At 41.4% G+C, this 18,499-nt stretch overlaps 1 protein-coding gene across 8 annotated transcripts in view; it reads left to right on the plus strand.

The window, feature by feature from the left end:
* The window catches only part of Ganc (glucosidase alpha, neutral C), a 48,979-nt gene that overhangs the window by 8,689 nt on the left and 21,791 nt on the right, over positions 1 to 18,499 (plus strand). For all 8 annotated transcript variants that reach the window (XM_070005884.1, XM_070005883.1, XM_070005878.1 and 5 more), the window contains 10 exons: positions 1,179 to 1,306; positions 3,313 to 3,495; positions 6,644 to 6,689; positions 8,282 to 8,348; positions 10,067 to 10,163; positions 11,560 to 11,740; positions 11,960 to 12,113; positions 13,157 to 13,392; positions 14,091 to 14,217; positions 16,233 to 16,312. In XM_070005884.1, coding sequence (XP_069861985.1) covers positions 1,179 to 1,306; positions 3,313 to 3,495; positions 6,644 to 6,689; positions 8,282 to 8,348; positions 10,067 to 10,163; positions 11,560 to 11,740; positions 11,960 to 12,113; positions 13,157 to 13,392; positions 14,091 to 14,217; positions 16,233 to 16,312 — 1,299 coding nt within the window. The remainder of the gene's footprint in view (positions 1 to 1,178; positions 1,307 to 3,312; positions 3,496 to 6,643; positions 6,690 to 8,281; positions 8,349 to 10,066; positions 10,164 to 11,559; positions 11,741 to 11,959; positions 12,114 to 13,156; positions 13,393 to 14,090; positions 14,218 to 16,232; positions 16,313 to 18,499) is intronic.

Genomic DNA, 18,499 nt, shown 5'->3' on the forward strand with positions numbered 1-18,499 from the left:
TCCCTCAGCTCTTCAGCTCAAGGCTAGCGCTCTATCACTTGAGCAACAGCGCCACGTCCAGCTTTTTTCTTTTTGCTTATGTGGTGCTGAGGAATCGAACCCAGGGCCTCATGCATGCAAGGCAAGTGCTCTACCACTGAGCCATCTTCCCAGCCCCTCCTTTCTGTCTTTTAAAGTCATCCTAAGCTTCTAGGGCCTCTAGGACCAATATGAATTAACTGGTATTTCTTTTTAAAATGTTTTTATTATTTATAAAGATGAAGTTCAGAGAGGTTACAGTTACAGACATCAGGTAAAGAGTACATTTCTTTTCTTTTTTTTTTTTTTTTTTGGTCAGTCGTGGGGCTTGAACTCTGGGCTTGGGCACTGTCCCTCATCTCTTCAGATCAAGGCGAGCGCGCTACCGCTTGAGCCACAGCGCCACTTCTGGGTTTCTAGTGGTTTATTGGAGATAAGAGTCTCATAGACTTTCCTTGCCCGGGCTGGCTTTGAACCGTGATCCTTAGATCTCAGCCTCCTCAGTAGCTAGGATTACAGATGTGAGCCACCGGCGCCCGGCTAAGAGTACATTTCTTTTTGGACACTGTCATTCCTTCCTTCACTCTCTTCCAGTAATTGATAATTCTTTTTTTTTTTTTTTTTTTTTGGTTCAGTCCTGGGCTTGAACTCTGGGCCTGGGCGCTGTCCCTCAGCTCTTCAGCTTAAGGCTAGCTCTCTACCACTTGAGCCACAGCACCACTTCTGGCTTTTTCTGCTTATGTGGTGCTGAAGAATTGAACCCAGGGCCTCAGGCATGCAAGGCAAGCGCTCTACCACTGAGCCACCTTCCCAGCCCCAATAATTGATAATTCTTTTTTTTTTTTTTTTTTTTTTTTGTCGGTCGTGGGGCTTGAACTCTGGGCCTGGGCGCTGTCCCTCAGCTCTTCAGCTCAAGGCGAGCGCTCTACCACTTGAGCTACAGCGCCACTTCCTAATTGATAATTCTTAAAACAAACATATACCTGAGCAAATACATGTTAATTTGGGGAGTTTTTCTCTTTTTGTTATTGCCCTTGTTCTCCAGTTTGCTTGGCCTATATGAATTTAAATAGACATTTTTCTAATTATTTTAATTTGGCCCTTACAATAGGTCATCCTGGGGTAACCTATTGAAGCTAATCTCACATATCTGTTCCCAGATTCCTCTCCTGGCTGAAGTTTATGGTATAGAGAGAAACATTTTCAGGCTTAAAATCAATGAAGAGACTCCACTGAAACCGAGATACGAAGTTCCTGATGTCCTTACCAGCAAGCTAAACACTGTAAGGTAAGACAAAGAGCAAGGTATGTTAGGTACACACTCAAGTTAGTTGTTTTTAATCATACCTTGAGTAGACACCTCCTATCTTTTGTGTGTGTGTTCACAACTATAATCCTTTGCAGAGTTGATATTCAGTTATTTGGGGAAAGTTTGTCAGTTTTCTCTTTTATTTATTTTTGTTTTTTCTCTCTCTCTCTTTTTTTTTTTTTTTTTTTTTTGTTGGTCATGGGGCCTGAACTCTGGGCCTGGGTGCTGTCCCTCAGCTCTTCAGCTCAAGGCTCTACCACTTGAGCCACAGTGCTACTTGTGGCTTTTTCTGCTTATATGGTGCTGAGGAATTGAACCCAGGGCCTCATGAATGCAAGGCAAGCACTCTACCACTGAGCCACCTTCCCAGCCCCTATTTTTGTTTTCTTCATTCACTATTTGACTCATCAGCAGAGAGGCAAAACTTTGGCTCTACTCTCTTTCTTTGCAACAAGAACAGCTATTAGCCAGACTTTGGAAGCAAGTAGAAGGAAAGTTACTTAATTTACTCACCCAGATTAGCTGCAGAGCTCAAGAGACCTGTTTACACTAGTGAAACTCCCTTGCTTATAGTAACTTATATAGTTAGACTAATTCAGTTTTAATTAAGGATATTCTCAGAAGTCTAGCATGCAATTTTGCTTAGCCAGAGATAAATTATTAATCAGTGCCTCAGTGGAAAAAAATCTTTAGGGACTAAAGCATTCTGTGTGTGTGTGTGTGTGTGTGTGTGTGTGTGTGTGTGTGTGTGTGTGTGTGTGTGTGTGTGTGTGTGTGTGTGTGTGTGTGTGTGTGTGTGTGTGTGTGTGTGTGTGTGTGTGTGTGTGTGTGTGTGTGTGTTTGTCTGTCTTTCTGTCTGTCCATCCGTCTGTCCTAGGGCTTGATCTCAGGGCCTAGGTACAGTTCCTGAACTTTTTTTGCTCAAGGCTAGTGCTGTACCACTTGATCACTGAAGAAAGGAAGATACCTAGATATTTGAGTGTTTAAGTGCTAGCTCTGAACTTATATAATTCCTAAGGTTCTTAGCCATCTGTAGCCAACTGTCTACCTGTCATACTGGAGACTGATAGGAGTAATATGATACTGATAGGAGTAAGATGATAAAGATAAATGAAAATTGACCTGGTTCCATCTCCCTGTGGACCCAATCTGTTATTGTATTTTTTTTTCTCTGGCATGGGCTTGAACTCTGAGCCTTAATGCTGTCCCTCAGCTCTTCAGCTCAGGGCTAGCACTCTACCACTTGAGCCACAGCGCCATTTCAAGTTTTCTGGGGTTTTTTTTGTTTTGTTTTTTTGTTTTTGTTTTTTTTTTGGGGGTCCGGTCATGAGGCCTGAACTCTGGGCCTGGGCGCTGTCCTTCAGCTGTTCAGCTCAAGGCTAGCGCTCTACCACTTGAGCCACAGCGCCACTTCTGGCTTTTTTCTTTTTGCTTTTGTGGTACTGAGGAATCGAACCCAGGGCCTCATGCATGCAAGGCAAGTGCTCTACCACTGAGCCACCTTCCCAGCCCCTTTCTGTTTTTTTTAATTGGAGATAAGAGTCTCGGGAGCTGGGAATGTAGCTTAGTGGTAGAATGCTTGCCTAGTGTGCATGAAGCCCTAAGCTGTATTCCTGAGTACCACATAAACAGAAAAAGCCACAAGTGGTGTGAAAATTTAAAAAAAAAATCTCATGTGAACTTTTCTTCCTGGGCTGGCTTCAAACCCTGATCTTAGATCACAGCCCTGAGTAGCTAGGATTATAGGTGTGACCAGCTGGTACCCAGTGGTAACATTGTTATCCAGAGTTATAAAGTATATGGTAATTATGTTCATTCCTGGTTCTATGTCATCAAAGCCATGCTTTCAATGATGGCTCTCTACTGGCTAAGCTATGTTTTTTCACATAAAGACCAATTTGCAAATGAATTGCATTGAATTAGAAATCACATCAAAGTCTGTTAAACTGTAGCAACTTATTTTTCTTTTCTGATTCCTTTTCTAGGCTGATCTCATGCTCTGGGGATACAGGCAGCCTGATATTGGAAGGTGGAGAAAGAGATCTGAAGTGTCAGATCATAGCAAATCCATTCAAGATAGAGTTGCTATCTGAGAAAGAAGTTGTGATCAGCATAAATTCCCTAGGCCAGTTATATTTTGAGCACCTACAGATTCCTCACAAACAAAGGTATTTTGCATGATGCATTAACAAACTGAAAATACCATTTGTCTGAAATCATAACAAATCATTTTAGAAAATGGTTTTCCTGTAGCCAGATGTGGTAGTGTCTACTTGTAAAGCAACATTCAGTAGACATACACAGGGTGTATCAATTTGAGGCTAACCTAGGCCACCTGGGCAACATAGTGGGACCCTGCCTCAAAAATATAAAAACACAAAATTGGTTTTCTGAGTTGGGTATGATAATACACACTTATAATGCCAACACTTGAAGAGTCAGAGGCAGGCAGATTATGAGTTCCAAGTCAACCTGGACTTCATGGTGAGACCTTGTCTTACCAGTTTCATAAAGTGGTTACTGCTAGGGCTGAAAATGTGGCTTAGTGGTAGAGTGCTTGCCTAGCATGCATGAAGTCCTCCTGGGTTCAATTCCTCAGTACCACATTAACAGAAAAAGCTGGAAATGGTACTGTGGCTCAAGTGGTAGAAAGGTACATAGAGCCTTCAAATAAGTTATTTTGATTGCTTATGTTCAATGGTATATTCATAGTTGTTTAGTAGTATTCTTTTTCTTTTCAAGTATTGGGACTTGAGCTTTGGGCTCTGCTTTCTTTTTATTTATGTATTTATTTATTTATTGCCAGTTCTGGGGCTTGAACTCAGGGTCTGTGAACTGTCTCTGAGCTAAGCTTCTTTTGCTAAAGACTAGTGCTCAACCACTTAAACCACAGTGCCACTTGCGGCTTTTTTTTTTTTTTTGACTAGTTTATTGGAGATAAAAGTCTTGCAGACTTTTTCTGTCCTGGCTGGCTTCAAAGTGTGATCCTCAGATTTCAGCCTCTTGAGTAGCTGGGATTACAGGAGTGAGCCACTGGCACCTAGCTGGGCTCTCCTTTTTTATTTTTATTTTTATTTTTTATTTTTGTCGGTCATGGGGCTTGAACTCTGAGCATGGGTGCTGTCCCTCAGCTCTTCAGCTCAAGGCTAGTGCTCTACCACTTGAGCCACAGCACCACTTCTTGTTTCTTTCTGCTTATGTGGTGCTGAGGAATCGAACCCAGGGCATCATGGCATGCAAGGCAGGCATTCTACCACTGTGCCACCTTCCCAGCCCCTCTTGCTCATTTTTATGTGCATGCTACATTTTACTCGGAAGATAAAAATTATTGTGAAATGAATATGAATAAGTAATTCATATAAACAGTTCACAGTGGAAGAAATAGAAGTGCTATTAAATATATGAAAAGGTAGTTTGTATCATTAATGACCATAGAAATATAAATTGAACTTAGGTGGGGGGGGCAGTGAGAAGGGGAGAGGATATGGGAGGGCAGGGATGGTAAGGAGAAACAAAGGAGGAGGCAACAATTCTTGATAAGAAATGTACTCATTACCTTGCTCCTGTAATTGTAACCCTTCCATATGGTATTTTCACAATTAAAAAAAAACTAAAAAAAAAGAAATACAAATTGAAATGTATTATCATTTGTAAAATTTTAGAATAGCAAAGACTGAACAGAATTGATAAAGTCCAGTGTTGTTAAGAATGTGGAGGGAGCCGGGCGCTGGTGGCTCACGCCTATCCTAGCTACCCAGTAGGCTGAGATCTGAGGATCACGGTTCAAAGCCAGCCCGGGCAGGAGAGACCTTGAGACTCCTATCTCCAATAAACACCAGAAAACCGGAAGTGGTGCTGTAGCTCAAGTGGTAGAGCGCTCGCCTTGAGCTGAAGAGCTGAGGGACAGCGCCCAGGCCCAGAGTTCAAGTCCCACGACCGACAAAAAAAAAAAAAAAAAAGAATGTGGAGGGAGCTGGGCACTGTGACTCATACCCAGCTACTTGGGAGGCTGAGAACAGGAGGAACATGAACAGTTCCAGGCTAGCTCAGGCAGAAAAGTGTGCAAGATCACAGCTCAGAGGAAGAAGCTGGGCATGATGGCACATATCTGTAATCTGCCAAAACTAGGCAGATCACAGTCCTGGTACAGAACTGGAGGTGGGGAGACTGACAAAACCCTATCTCAAAATAACCTGTACAGGGGCTGGGAAGGTGGCTCAGGGGTAGAGCGCTTGCCTTGCATGCCTGAGGCCCTGGGTTCAATTCCTCAGCACCACATAAGAAAAAAGCCGGAAGTAGCACTGTGGCTCAAGTGGTAGAGCGCTAGCCTTGAGCTGAAGAGCTGAGGGACAGCACCCAATCCCAGAGTTCAGGCCCCATGACCCGACCAAAAAAAATAAACAAAAAAAAAATCAAAATAACCTGTACAAAAAAGGGCTGAAGGTATGGCTCAATGGTAGAGTGCCTGCCTAACAAACATGAGGCCCTAAGTTCAAACCAGAGTACTGTTAAAACAAACAAACAAGCAAAAAAAGAGTGTGAGAAGATAAGCACTCATTCAAGTATGAACAGAAAGATAAATTTCATAATCTTTCTGGAAGACTAGATTGTGCTGCTAATATGTACTAGAGTAACAATGAGTAGAGGGCTGGGAAGGTGGTTCAGTGGTAGAATGCTTGCCTTGCATGCATGAGCCCTTGGGTTTGATTCCTCAGCACCATATAAGCAGAAAAAAGCCGAAAGTGGCACTATGGCACTAGCCTTGAGTTGAAGAGCTGAGGGACAGTGCCTAGGCCCAGAGTTCAGGCCCCAGGACGGGCCCCCCCAAAAAAAAATGAGTAAGAAAAACTTTGTTTTATATAATATAACTTTGCTTTGCTAAAATATTGCAAACATATGTTACATTGGTCTGTGTGTTTTTTAATTTGTGTTTTGAGACAATTTAGCCTTGTTCTGTAGCCCAGACTGACCCTCAAAATCTTTATCCTTTTGTATACTCCTACTGAGTGCTGAGACTACAGGTATACATCATCACACCTGATTCATTACATTTATAATTTTAAAAATTGATAAAGGTTCTTTTAAAGGTTTAATAAGGAAATCCAGATACATCCATATCAGTATAAGAAACTGTTCGTTTAGTGTTCATCATTAGTGTTTAATTCTATCAACTTACTTATTTTTATAATGGTTTTATATTTACTAAATTAAAGGATATGATTTATGAACTCTTAAAAGCAGAAATGAGAATATCTGTTATTCAGAAGAATCCTGTCCGGCCCATCAAATCACACAACTTTACTTATGTTCCAACAGAGCTACCACTGAAAAAGAGGAGCAGGTACCCGCTGACACCTCTCAGGTAATCTAGGTTGAGCAAATGACCTCTATCATCTTCACCACACATAGCATGGAATGGATTTTTCATGGAATACCTATCTTTTTTGCTCACTTTACCAAATTGTTGGCTCTTTCACTCACTTGTTCATTCATAAATAAATCCCAGACCTATCCTCATGGAAACAGAATCTCCTAGAAAAGACTGACACTGACTAAATATTCAGAAGCCTGAGAAATTTGCTATAAGAGAATATAAGACTCTCCCCCATGGTATAACCCCTGTTGTCACTGTATTTGATATTGGTATACTTTGTGGAGGGGAAGGGAAAAAAAATTGTTTAAATAGGGATACAGGTGGACCCATTGCAACAATGAGACATACAAGACGTTATGTTGAAAAACAAACTTTACAACTTGGGGGGAGGGGGTGCAGGGAAGGGATGGGAAGAGGAAACAAAGGAGGAGGCAACAATGCTTGATAAGAAATGTACTCATTACCTTGCCCATGTAATTGTAACCCCTCTGTACGGTATTTTGACAATAAATAAATTTAAAAAGAGAGAGAGAGAATACAAGGACCTGACTAAGACAGGGTATTGGAAAGCTCTTCTGAAGGAAATAATATTAGTATTAGTGTAATATATTAGTATAATTAACCAGTCAAAACAAGGGATTAGAACTACTCAGGAGGTTAGGACCTAGAGGAATGCTGTTCAAAGTCAGCCCAGTCAGAAAAGATCAGACTCGATCTCTAGCAAAGCCAGGCTGGAAGTGTGGTTTGAGTCATAGAGTGCCATCTGTGACTGAGTGAGTTCAAACTCGTATCAGCACAAAAAGAGAGAGAGAAAAAGAAACAAAGGGAGCAAGAGGGGAGAACTTTATATAAATACACTGGATATTTCTATTTCTTTTAGCTGAAGAAAAGAATAACAATGGAGGTGAGTGACCTAGCTAGGGATTCAGACAATAACATTCTTTAGAGAATATCATAATTATTTTACTTAACAAGTATTTGTTGAGGACCTCCTGTATGCCAGGCACTATTCAAGGGGTTGGTGCTTCATCATTGAGCAAATCCAAGTTCCCCCATTATCTGCAGCATGACTTCTAATGCTAACCTTTTTGAGTTCATTTTGTTTTTGTTTTTGTCAGTAGTGGGGCTTGAGTTCCTCTGGTCTTGGGCACTGTCCCAGCACTCTTCAGCTCAAGGCAAGCACTCTATCACTTAAGCCATAGCACCACCTCTGGTTTTCTAGTGCTTTATTGGAGGTAAGAGTCTCACAGGGGCTGGGTGCTGGTGGCTCACACCTGTAATCCTAGCTACTCAGGAGGCTGAGATCTGAGGATTGAGGCTCAAAGCCAGCCTGGGCAGGAAAGTCTGTGAAACTCTTATCTCCAATAAACCACCAGAAAAAAACCCCGAAAGTGGCACTGTAGCTCAAGTAGTAGAGCGCTAGCCTTGAGCCAAAGAGCTGAGGGGCAGTGCTCAAGCCCAGAGTTCAAGCCCCATGACTGACCAAAAACAAAACAAAACAAAAAATCCTAAATAAGATTTGCTACTGTACTTTTGTTGCAATTTATAAACTCATTTTACTCTTCTTTTTGTTTTGACAGGAAAGTCAAGAGGATCTAGGCCTATGGGAAGAGAAATTTGGAAATTTTATAGATGTCAAAGCTAATGGTAAATGTCAGAGCCAATAATGATATGGTATTACAACAAATTATTGCAAAATTGCAAAATCTATCTAAAAGTCTCTTGGAGATTTGCACTTTAGCTCAATGGTAGAGTACCTACTTTATATGAGACCCTGGGTTTCATTCCTAGCTCTAATAGGATAGCTAGATGGATGGATAGATAGATAGATAGATAGATAGATAGATAGATAGATAGATAGATAGATAGATAGATAGATATTCCTAGCTCTAGGATAGACAGACAGACAGACAGACAAAGAAAAAATCACCTGAGCTTTGGCAACCTAAAACAAATGACTTCAGTTAAGTGAACAGAAATCTGATTTGGGTTTCTTGTCCTTGCAGTGAAGCAACTCTGTCTTTAGGGAGCAGTGTCAAGAGCACAGGCCACATGGAACTTACATTCTCACAGAAGGGCTGAGGTCATTACCCTGCTTCACTGTCCAGTAGAGGAGACAGAAATTCTGCATTTTTAAATTATTTATTTATTTATTTTTGTCAGTCGTGGTGCTTGAACTCTGGGCCTGGGAGCTGTCCCTCAGCTCTTCAGCTCAAGGCTAGTGCTCTACCACTTGAGCTATAGCACCACTTCCAGTTTTCTGAGTGGTTTATTAGAGATAAGAGTCTTGGAAAGTTCGGGAGACTCTTATCTCCAATAAACTGCTAGAAAACGGGAAGTGGTGCTATGGCTTAACCAGTAGAGCAATCGCCTTGAGATGAAGAGCACTAGGACAGCGCCCAAGCCCAGAGTTCAAGCTCCATGACTGACAAAAAAAAAAAAAAAGTGTCTCAGCCTTTCCTGCCCGGGCTGTCTTTGAACCACAATCCTCAGATCTCAGCCTCCTGAGTAGCTAGGATTACAGGTGTGAGCCACCAGTGCCCAGCTTGCATTTGTTTTTATGAGAATTAAGTGATAAAGAACCAAGTTCTAGACTTCATCAGTTGTGAAGTCCTCAGCCTTTTGTCATTCATATGGGTGTCACTAGTCCATCTGACATTTTTCACGATATTTAATGATGGATTTGCAGACTGGGGATAGAGTTTATCTCATTCAGATATGTGGTGCTCGTGTGATTAGAAAAACATTTTTTCTTTCTTCTTCCATGCCTTTGGCATAATAAAGCTTCTCTGACTCCTTGAGGAAGCCCTGTTCTAGCAACATTTAGTACTATCTATAGATAGTAAAGAGATTTGTATGAAAGTGGACAAAAGAACTGTAGTACAAGTTGGCTTTCGGTAGTTCAAGCCTGTAATCCTAGCTATTCAGAAGGCTGAGATAAGAGGATCACAGTTCAAAGCCAGTCCAGGAACAAAGGTCCATGAGACTCTTATCCCCAATAAACTACTCAGAAAAAGGTAGAAGTGGTACTGTGGCTTGAAGAGCACAGAGGCTCAGGGACAGTGCTCAAGCCCTGAGTTCAAGCCTCAGGACAAAACAACAACAATACTATAGCACGTAGCAAAGACTATGTAACTAATAAGTCACTAAAGATTTGCATTATACATACATTTCTGTATCCCAGCAATACCTGAACATAGTACCTCACAGAATCAGTTTACAGTATTTGCTAATTGACTGGAGCAAGCTAAGGGCTTTCTACTCCTTTTTGGTCTGGTCATCTAGCTATAATTTAATGAACTGAATTTCCTTAATTGATTGTCCTACTAAGAAGCAAAACTCAGTCACTGTCCTGGTCTCTACAGGTCCTACCTCCATTGGTTTGGATTTCTCCTTGCATGGATTTGAACATCTTTATGGAATTCCGCAACATGCAGAATCACACCGACTTAAAAATACTAAGTAAGGGCTGGGAAGGTGGCTCAGTGGTAGAGCGCTTGCCTTGCATGCCTGAGGCCCTGGGTTTGATTCCTCAGCACAATATAAGAAAAAAGAAAAGAGCCGGAAGTGGCGCTGTGGCTCAGGTGGTAGAGCGCTAGCCTTGAGCTGAAGAGCTGAGGGATAGTGCCCAGGCCCAGAGTTCAGGCTCCAAGACCGGACCCAAAAAACAAAACAAAACAAAAAATACTAAGTTAGTGGGCTGGAGGGATGGCTCAAGTGATAGAATGACTGCCTAACAAGCACAAAGCCCTAAGTTCAAATAATACTAGGTAAATAAAAATAAAAATTACTGTTATTTTTGATTTGTCAGTCATGAGGACCTGGGCGCTGTCCCTGAGTTCTTTTTGCTCAAGGTAGTGCTCTACCACTTTGAGCCATAGTACACTTTCAGTTTTCTTGTGGTTAATTGGAAATAAAAGTCTCACAGACTTTCTTGCCCAGATTGGCTTTGAACTGTGATTCTCAGATCTCATCCTCCTGAATAGGTAGGATTACAGGTGTGAGCCACCAGCTCCTGGCTTGTTTGCGGAGTTTTAAGAACCTTCCTTGAAGGAGCATAACTTTTTTGTGTAAAAAAAAAAAAAACATGAAAACTATAAAACTGAATTTGGAAATGTAGAAAAAGGAAGAATACAGAACTATGTGGGTAAAGCAGGGAGAGATCTTTATCCATGGATTTCACTTTCACCTCTCGGGGGCCTTTTTGTGGATTCTCAAGAGAATACACCAAAAAAATGACTGACCTGGTTTACCCTAAGCAGACAATGGAAAAGCATGATATCTCCTGTTCCTTTGCTATTCCCCCAGGGAGATCATTTCAGACTAACACTCCTGACATTTAGATGGCCAAAAGCATCAGACTAAGGGCAATCAATACTGAAGAGAAGCAGGGGCTGATCCAGGTTGACAGGTTCAAGTGCTGTTTATCTGGCAGGTGAGCATATTGACACGTTCACCAGAAACTGGCACTCATACTAATCCTAGCTCTGTCGCCACCCCAGTTCAGTTTCTGATCTTACTCAGCTCTGTGGGGCATTTTTCTTTTGCTTTAGCTGCAGAGAAGGACTCACAGAATCAACCTTGGAGGCTTAGCCTGCACCTGCCATTTGGCTGATTCACAGACCATAGTCCTTCCATTATAAGAGACACTGAGGAAAGGCATCTAAGGTGCCAAAGCAATTCAAACTTAGGATCATTTGCAAAGATTGGGCCAGTAAAGATTTAGGGAAGTGCTAAGAGCTGAGTTTTGGAAGATATTTGAACCCTAATTGTTTACAGGGGAGATTGGAGCTGTTTTATTGATTTATTAATAGTACAAATGTGATGGTGATTGATCCTAATTCTGTTTGTGTTTCAGGGATGGAGATGCTTATCGTCTTTATAATCTGGACATCTATGGATATCAAATACACAGCAAAACAGGAATTTATGGCTCAGTGCCATATCTGCTGGCACATAAACTGGGCAGGACTATAGGTATTTTCTGGCTGAATGCTTCTGAAACACTAGTGGAGATCAGCACAGAGCCTGCAGTAGAGGTGAGCCATGGATCATGGCTGCATGTCATACTTACAGAAGAAATAAAATCATTGCATTATAGTCATGGCTCTTGTTTTTTTTGTAGTGGCATTTCTCTGCCACTAGAGTTTTATACTGGATTCAGTGACAATCAGTATCGTCTACTAAAGGAACAAACACGTATGATCAGGTGCTGTGGGGCAAATTTTCTCAAATTTTTCATTCCATTCCTTTTTCAGTACACATTTACCCAGTTGGGCCCAGCTGCTGCTAAACAAAAGGTCAGACCTCGAACAGACGTGCGCTGGATGTCAGAAAGTGGAATCATTGATGTTTTCCTTTTGACAGGACCGACACCTTTTGATGTCTTCAAGCAGTACTCATATCTTACAGGTACTTGCATGTAGAAGTGTCACTTCCTAATTCCATTATGTTTTCTCTGCCTCATGCATCATCATGGTAAATTAACATTTATTGCACATATGTAGATATTTAGAGAGCTTACCTCTAAGCACAGTAGGTAGCAAGCATTTCTCCTTCCATCCTCATCACAATAACTCAGCTAAACATTACACTGGGTCTAGAACTCTGTTCCCTAATCCCTGATACTTGCTATCTGCCTCCCTTGTATATTATATGCCCTTAGCCCAAATGACTAATACCCCAACCTAAATATTCTACCACCTTTAGCAATAAAGCATTTTGTTTTTAAAATCCTGCAGCCTTCACTAATATTAGAAATAAGACAAACCTACCTACTTTTACCACTACTATTCAACATTGTGTCAGAAGTTTTAATCAGACCAATTAGTAAGAAAAAGAAATAACAGCTGAGTATTAGTGGCTTATGCCTCTAATCCTACCTACTCAGGAGGCTGAGATCTGAGGTTCCCAGTTTGAAACTAGCCCAGGTAGGAAAGTTCATGAGACTCTTACCTCCAACAGACTACTCAGAAAAAGCCAGAAGTGGCACTGTGGCTCAAGTGATAGAGCACTAGCCTTGAGCAAAAGAAGTTCAGGTATGGAGCCCAGGACCAGAAAAAAAAAATAACAATATAAATTGGAAAGGAAGATAATGTGAAGGTCATACTTTCAGGTGATATGACCTTATACATAGAAAATACACACACAAACCTTTTGTTGGGCACTGGTGGCTCAAGCCTGTTGTAGTCCTAGCTACTCAGGAGGCTGAGATCTAAGGATCACAGTTCAAAATCAGCTAGGGCAGGAAAGTCTCTGTGAGACTCTCCAATTAACCACTCAAAAACTAGAAGTGGTGCTGTGGCTTAAGTGGTAGAGCACTAGCCTTGAGCACAAAAAAGCTCAGGAAGAGTGCCCAGTTCCTGAGTTCAAGCCCCAAAATCAACAAAAACAAAAATCTTTTAAAACTAGTTTTTGTGATGGTAATTCACACAGCTGTAATTTCCCTCTTTAAGGCACACAAGCCATGCCCCCTCTCTTCTCTTTGGGGTACCACCAGTGTCGTTGGAACTATGAAGATGAGCAGGATGTAAAGGCAGTGGATGCAGGATTTGATGAGCATGACATTCCTTATGATGTCATGTGGCTGGACATTGAGCATACTGAGGGCAAGCGGTATTTCACCTGGGACAAGAAAAGATTCCCAGCCCCCAAAAGGATGCAAGAGCTACTCAGAAACAAAAAACGTAAGGTAATCTTTGCCAACATTTTTGAAGCTTTTGGTGATAAAGCTTTTTAAAATTGTTTTAAATTTGCCTTGGGACATTAGTGAAGGAAAGACTATCTGATAAAAATGGCCAGAAAAATCGTGCCTTCAAATGTGAACAGAAAATGAATGATAGGTTTTGTTTTTAATCAGTCGTGGGGCTTGAACTTTGGCTCTGTCCCTCAGCACTTCAGATCAAGGCTAGTGCTCTACCACTTGAGCCACAGTGCCACTTCCTGAATGATGAAAAGATGGTATTAGAAAGGAGAGGTGAGGAGCTTTTTTTCTCACACCTCCTTCCTAAATATTTCAGTAAGACTGGGTTTGGAGTTTCACTTATTTTTAACATATTTTCTTGTGTTTATGTTTGCTTTGATTAATGTCAGCTTATCCTCTAAATATTTAGGAAGCAGGAATCCTGCTTACTTAATCTAGCACCCAGCATAGAAGCTTAATAAATGCCAATGTAAGAACATGTACAGTTAGGCAACAATAGTTACAAAAGAGCATTGGCCTGGTTTTGATACTAATTTTTTAATTAAGCACATGAAGTTATAGAGTTTTACTGGTGTCTGAAATATTTCAATGTGAGTGACAGTTGTTTCTGAGTGAAATTAGAACCCCAAAATTATGGTACAAACAGTATAAACTGACGAGATCTTGTAATCCCTGTATCCTGACAGCTTGTAGTCATTAGTGACCCACACATCAAGGTTGATCCTGACTATTCAGTGTATGCTAAGGCCAAAGAACAGGGCTTCTTTGTGAGGAATCCAGAAGGGGGCGACTTTGAAGGAGTATGCTGGCCTGGTAAGATTTTACTATACCTGTTCACTTGGTATTTCTACCTCTTCACTCCCAATTAATGAAGGTTACATGGCTATCATTCTTGTTCCTTGTAGATGGAACTACATTTTAAACCTGTGTGTGTGTGTATGTGCGCTTGCGCCTGTGTGTGTTACTGTGTGTGAACTCAAGAGCGTCACACTTGCTAGACAGGTGCTCTACTCTTACTTATTTTTTTGCCAATCCTGGGGCTTGAACTCAGGGCCTGGGCACTGTCCCTGAGCTTCTTTTGCTCAAGGCTAGCACTCTACCACTTGAGCCACAGCACCACTTCTGGCTTTTTTTGTGTATGTGTTACTGAGGACTTGAAACCAGGGCTTCATGTATGCTAGGCCAGCACTCTACCACTGAGCCACCCTCTCACTCTTTGAGCAACTTCTCCAACAATTTCAAGCAACCTACACAGATGGCATGATTTCCTTAGTCATCTTTCATTACACATGATAAAATGAGCTTTATCAGTGATTGAATGAATGAATAAATAGAAATAAAGCTTTGTGGCATGCTGTTTCTATAAGCAAATAGAAATAAGAAGTAGGGAATGAGAGAGAAGAATAAGTATACTATCGGCCCAATCATATGACTGTTCTTTGTACTTTTAGCCCATAATTTTGTTTTCCTAGCTTTCCGTGAGTGGCCTTAGCTGCCTCTGGCAACTATAGATTTTTTTTTTGAAAGTTATTAGCCTTGGTTTAAAAAACAACAACAACAAAAACTACCTCAAGGACAACAGAAAATGATCACTTGATAATAAATCCATGCATGGGCTGGGAGTATGGCCTAACATGTATGAAGCCCTGGGTTCGATTCCTCAGTATCACATACACAGAAAAAGCTGGAAATGGTGCTGTGGCTCAAGTGGTAGAGCACTAGCCTTAAGCAAAAGAAGCTCAGGGACAGAACCCAAGCCTTGAGTTCAAGCTCCAGGACTGGCAAAAAAATCCCTGCACTTCATGCCTTTCTTTACTTGCCTTGAGCCACTTGAATAAGCTTCTCTGTTCAAGTCTGACAGGTCACTAGATACTTGCCTTCTTTACCTGTGCCATCTTAGGCCATCACTGATGGAGGCATATGAATGCTTATACCTTGCTATTCCCTGAGCCTCTGGCACTAAAGGTGTAGATAGTTAACTCTGGAGTCTGGCACCACCTTTACTCACTTTTTTTTTGTCAGGCCTGGGGCTTGAACTCAGAGCCTGGGTACTGTCCCTGACCTTCTTTTGCTCAAAGTTGGTGCTCTACCACTTGAGCCACAGCGACACTCCTGGCTTTTTCTGTGTATATGGTACTGAGGAATTGAACCCAGGCATGCTAGGCAAGCACTCTACCACAAGCCACATTCCCAGTCCCTCACTTCTTTTTTTTTTTGTCAGTTGTGAGGCTTTAATTCTGGGCCTGGGCACTGTCCCTTGGCTCTGCAGCTCAAGGCTAGCGCTCAACCATTTGAGCCACAGTGCCCCTTCTGGTTTTCTGAGTGGTTAATTGGAGATAAGAGTCTCACGGACTTTCCTGCCTGGGCTGGCTTTGAACTAGGATCCTCAGATCTCAGTCTCCTGTGTAGCTAGGATTACAGGCGTGAACTACCAGTGCCCGGCTAACCCCTACTTCTTACATTTTGGTCCAATGAGGAATCGAACCTGTGGTCTTATACATGCTAGGCAGTTGCTATATCAATTTATCAATTTGAGCTACAACCCCAGCCATTTTACTTAACTTTTTTGTTTTTTGATGTAAGGTCTTTTAAATTTGCTGGGCTGGCATCAAATTTTGATCCTCCTATCTCTGTTTCCTAAGTAGCTGGGGTTATAGGCATGTGCCACTATGTTGGCTTTCATTCACTTTTGCAGACCATGCCTCTCTCAGTTATCCTTGTGTTTGATGTAAGGTATCCTGTTATTACTCAGCTTTCACATCTGACATTCTTTACAACATCTTACTGTAAGGACCACTAATATACTCTCTACTCTTCTGCCTCTATAGGTCTCTCTTCTTATCTGGATTTCACCAATCCCAAAGTCAGAGAGTGGTATTCAGGTCTTTTTGCTTTCTCCGCTTATCAGGTTAGTTTTCATTCTTTTACTCAGTCCTAATTAACTGCAAAGAAAAAAAGTGTAGAACAGAGCTATTCTGCCTCATTTTGTAGTACTTGATATATAAAGCCTTCATGAAAAGGCAGAGGTAGCCAGCATGTTGTAGACTGGGTGGTTCTGGGAGAGATACCATATGCATAACTAAATACAATGCATAGAAGTTCTGGGGTTTTTACTTCTTTTTTTTTTTTTTTTTTTTTGTATTGGTCCTGGTGCTTGAACTCAGGGCCTTGGTGCTGTCCCTGAGCTTTTGAGCTTTCTTTTTTTTTTTTTTTGGTTGGTCATGGGGCTTGAGCTCTGGGCTTGGGCATTGTCCCTATATTCTTCAGCTTAAGGTGAGTGCTCTACCACTTGAGCCACAGCACCACTTCCGGTTTTCTAGTGGTTTATTGGAGAGAAGAGTCTCTCAGACTTTCCTGCCCAGGCTGGCTTTGAACGACGATCCTCAGATCTCAGCCTCCTGAGTAGCTAGGATTACAGATGTGAGCCACTGACGCCTGGCTTCCCTGAGCTTTTTTGCACAAGGCTATTGCTCTACCACTTGAGCCATAGCTCTACATCTGGCCTTTTTTGTGTGTATGTGATTAATTGGAAATACAGTTTCATGGACTTTCCTACCTAGGCTTGGCTTCTAACCATGATCCTCAGATCTCAGCCTCCTGAGTAGCCAGGATTATAGGTATAAGCCACCTGCACCTGTTTTGTTTTGTTTTTTAACCCTCTATTTTAACATATATATATATATCAAAGCATATTATAAGCTCTCTTATCTATTGTGTTTTCAAATTGCTGTATACATTTCATATAAAATACTACTCTGTAACTTTTTTTTTTTACCAGTCCTAGGGCTTGAACTCAGGGCCTGGGCACTGTCCCTGAGTTTCTTTTGCTCAAGGCTAGCACTCTACCACTTGAGCCACAGCACCACTTCCAGCTTTTTCTCTTTATGTAGTACTGAGGAATTGAACCCAGGGCTTCATGTATGCTAAGCAAGCACTCTACCACTAAGCCATATTCCCAGCCCCTATAACTTATTTTAAAATGATATGATAAACATGAGCATATCTTATAAACCATATTATATTTAAAAATCTTATGTAATGTACTGAGTTCAATCAGTCCAAAAGACAAAATATACAGTTCAAAAAAATCTTACAGGAACCACAGAAAGCTGAAGAGGCCATATCTGGAGGACTGTTTTCAACCAATTCTGATGATGATGATAATGATGCCTAGTACAGATTGAATAGGAGCTATGTTCACAGCAGTTCTGTGTCATTTGTTTTTTAACCATTGAAAGAAGAAACGATAATTAAATCTAATCCCAATTGAGGTGTGGAGAATGAAAATACCTGCCAAGGTCATCCAACTAGTAAATGATGGACTTAAGGTTTGAGCTCAGGTCTGCTTGTCTGCCAAGCCCAGCTCTTAACCACTAAATACTAGTTTCTGAACATTGTAGATTAGTATACTAGGGGGAAAAAAAACCTCGAAGCAGGAATAGACAACAATTCAGGACAGATATGACTGTGGTCCTCCACTTTCCTGTTGTCCATGGCTGTTTGACCGCTCCTATGGCAGAGTTGAGTGAAGAAATGTTGTGTTCTGTGGAGCTGAACATATTTGTTGGAACCCTTATCTACATAAAGAACAGTGAAGGTAAATATTTGGAAACCTGAAGTTGAGCTGTGGCTCAAATGGTAGAGCACTAGACTTGGTAGAAAAAGAAGCTCGGGGATAGCATTCAGGCCCTGAGTTCAAGCCCCAGGACCAGCACATATATGTTTGATAACCATATAGCCTTTTTCATAGAAGTTTAGAAATTTTGCCTTGTTTAGAGATATTAAAGAATCAAAAGAATTAGATAAGAATCTAATTGTGAATATTTGCAATATTTCTTTTTTTTCCCCTGGTCATGGGGCTTTAACTCTAGGCCTGGGTACTGTCTCTGAGCTCTTCAGCTCAAGGCTAGTGCTCTACCACTTGAACCATGGCGCCACATCCAGCTTTTTCTGTTGATGTGGTACTCAGGAATTGAACCCAGGGCTTCATGAATGCTAAACAAGCACTCTACCACTGAGCCACATTCCCAGCCCTATTTGCAATATTTCTAGTGAATATTTGCAATATTTCTGGTAGGGATCCTTGGGTACCTCT

The sequence above is a fragment of the Dipodomys merriami genome, unplaced genomic scaffold, assembly GCF_024711535.1.
Source record: "Dipodomys merriami isolate MVZ:Mamm:240054 unplaced genomic scaffold, mDipMer1.0.p SCAF_69, whole genome shotgun sequence".
Lineage (NCBI taxonomy): Eukaryota > Metazoa > Chordata > Mammalia > Rodentia > Heteromyidae > Dipodomys > Dipodomys merriami.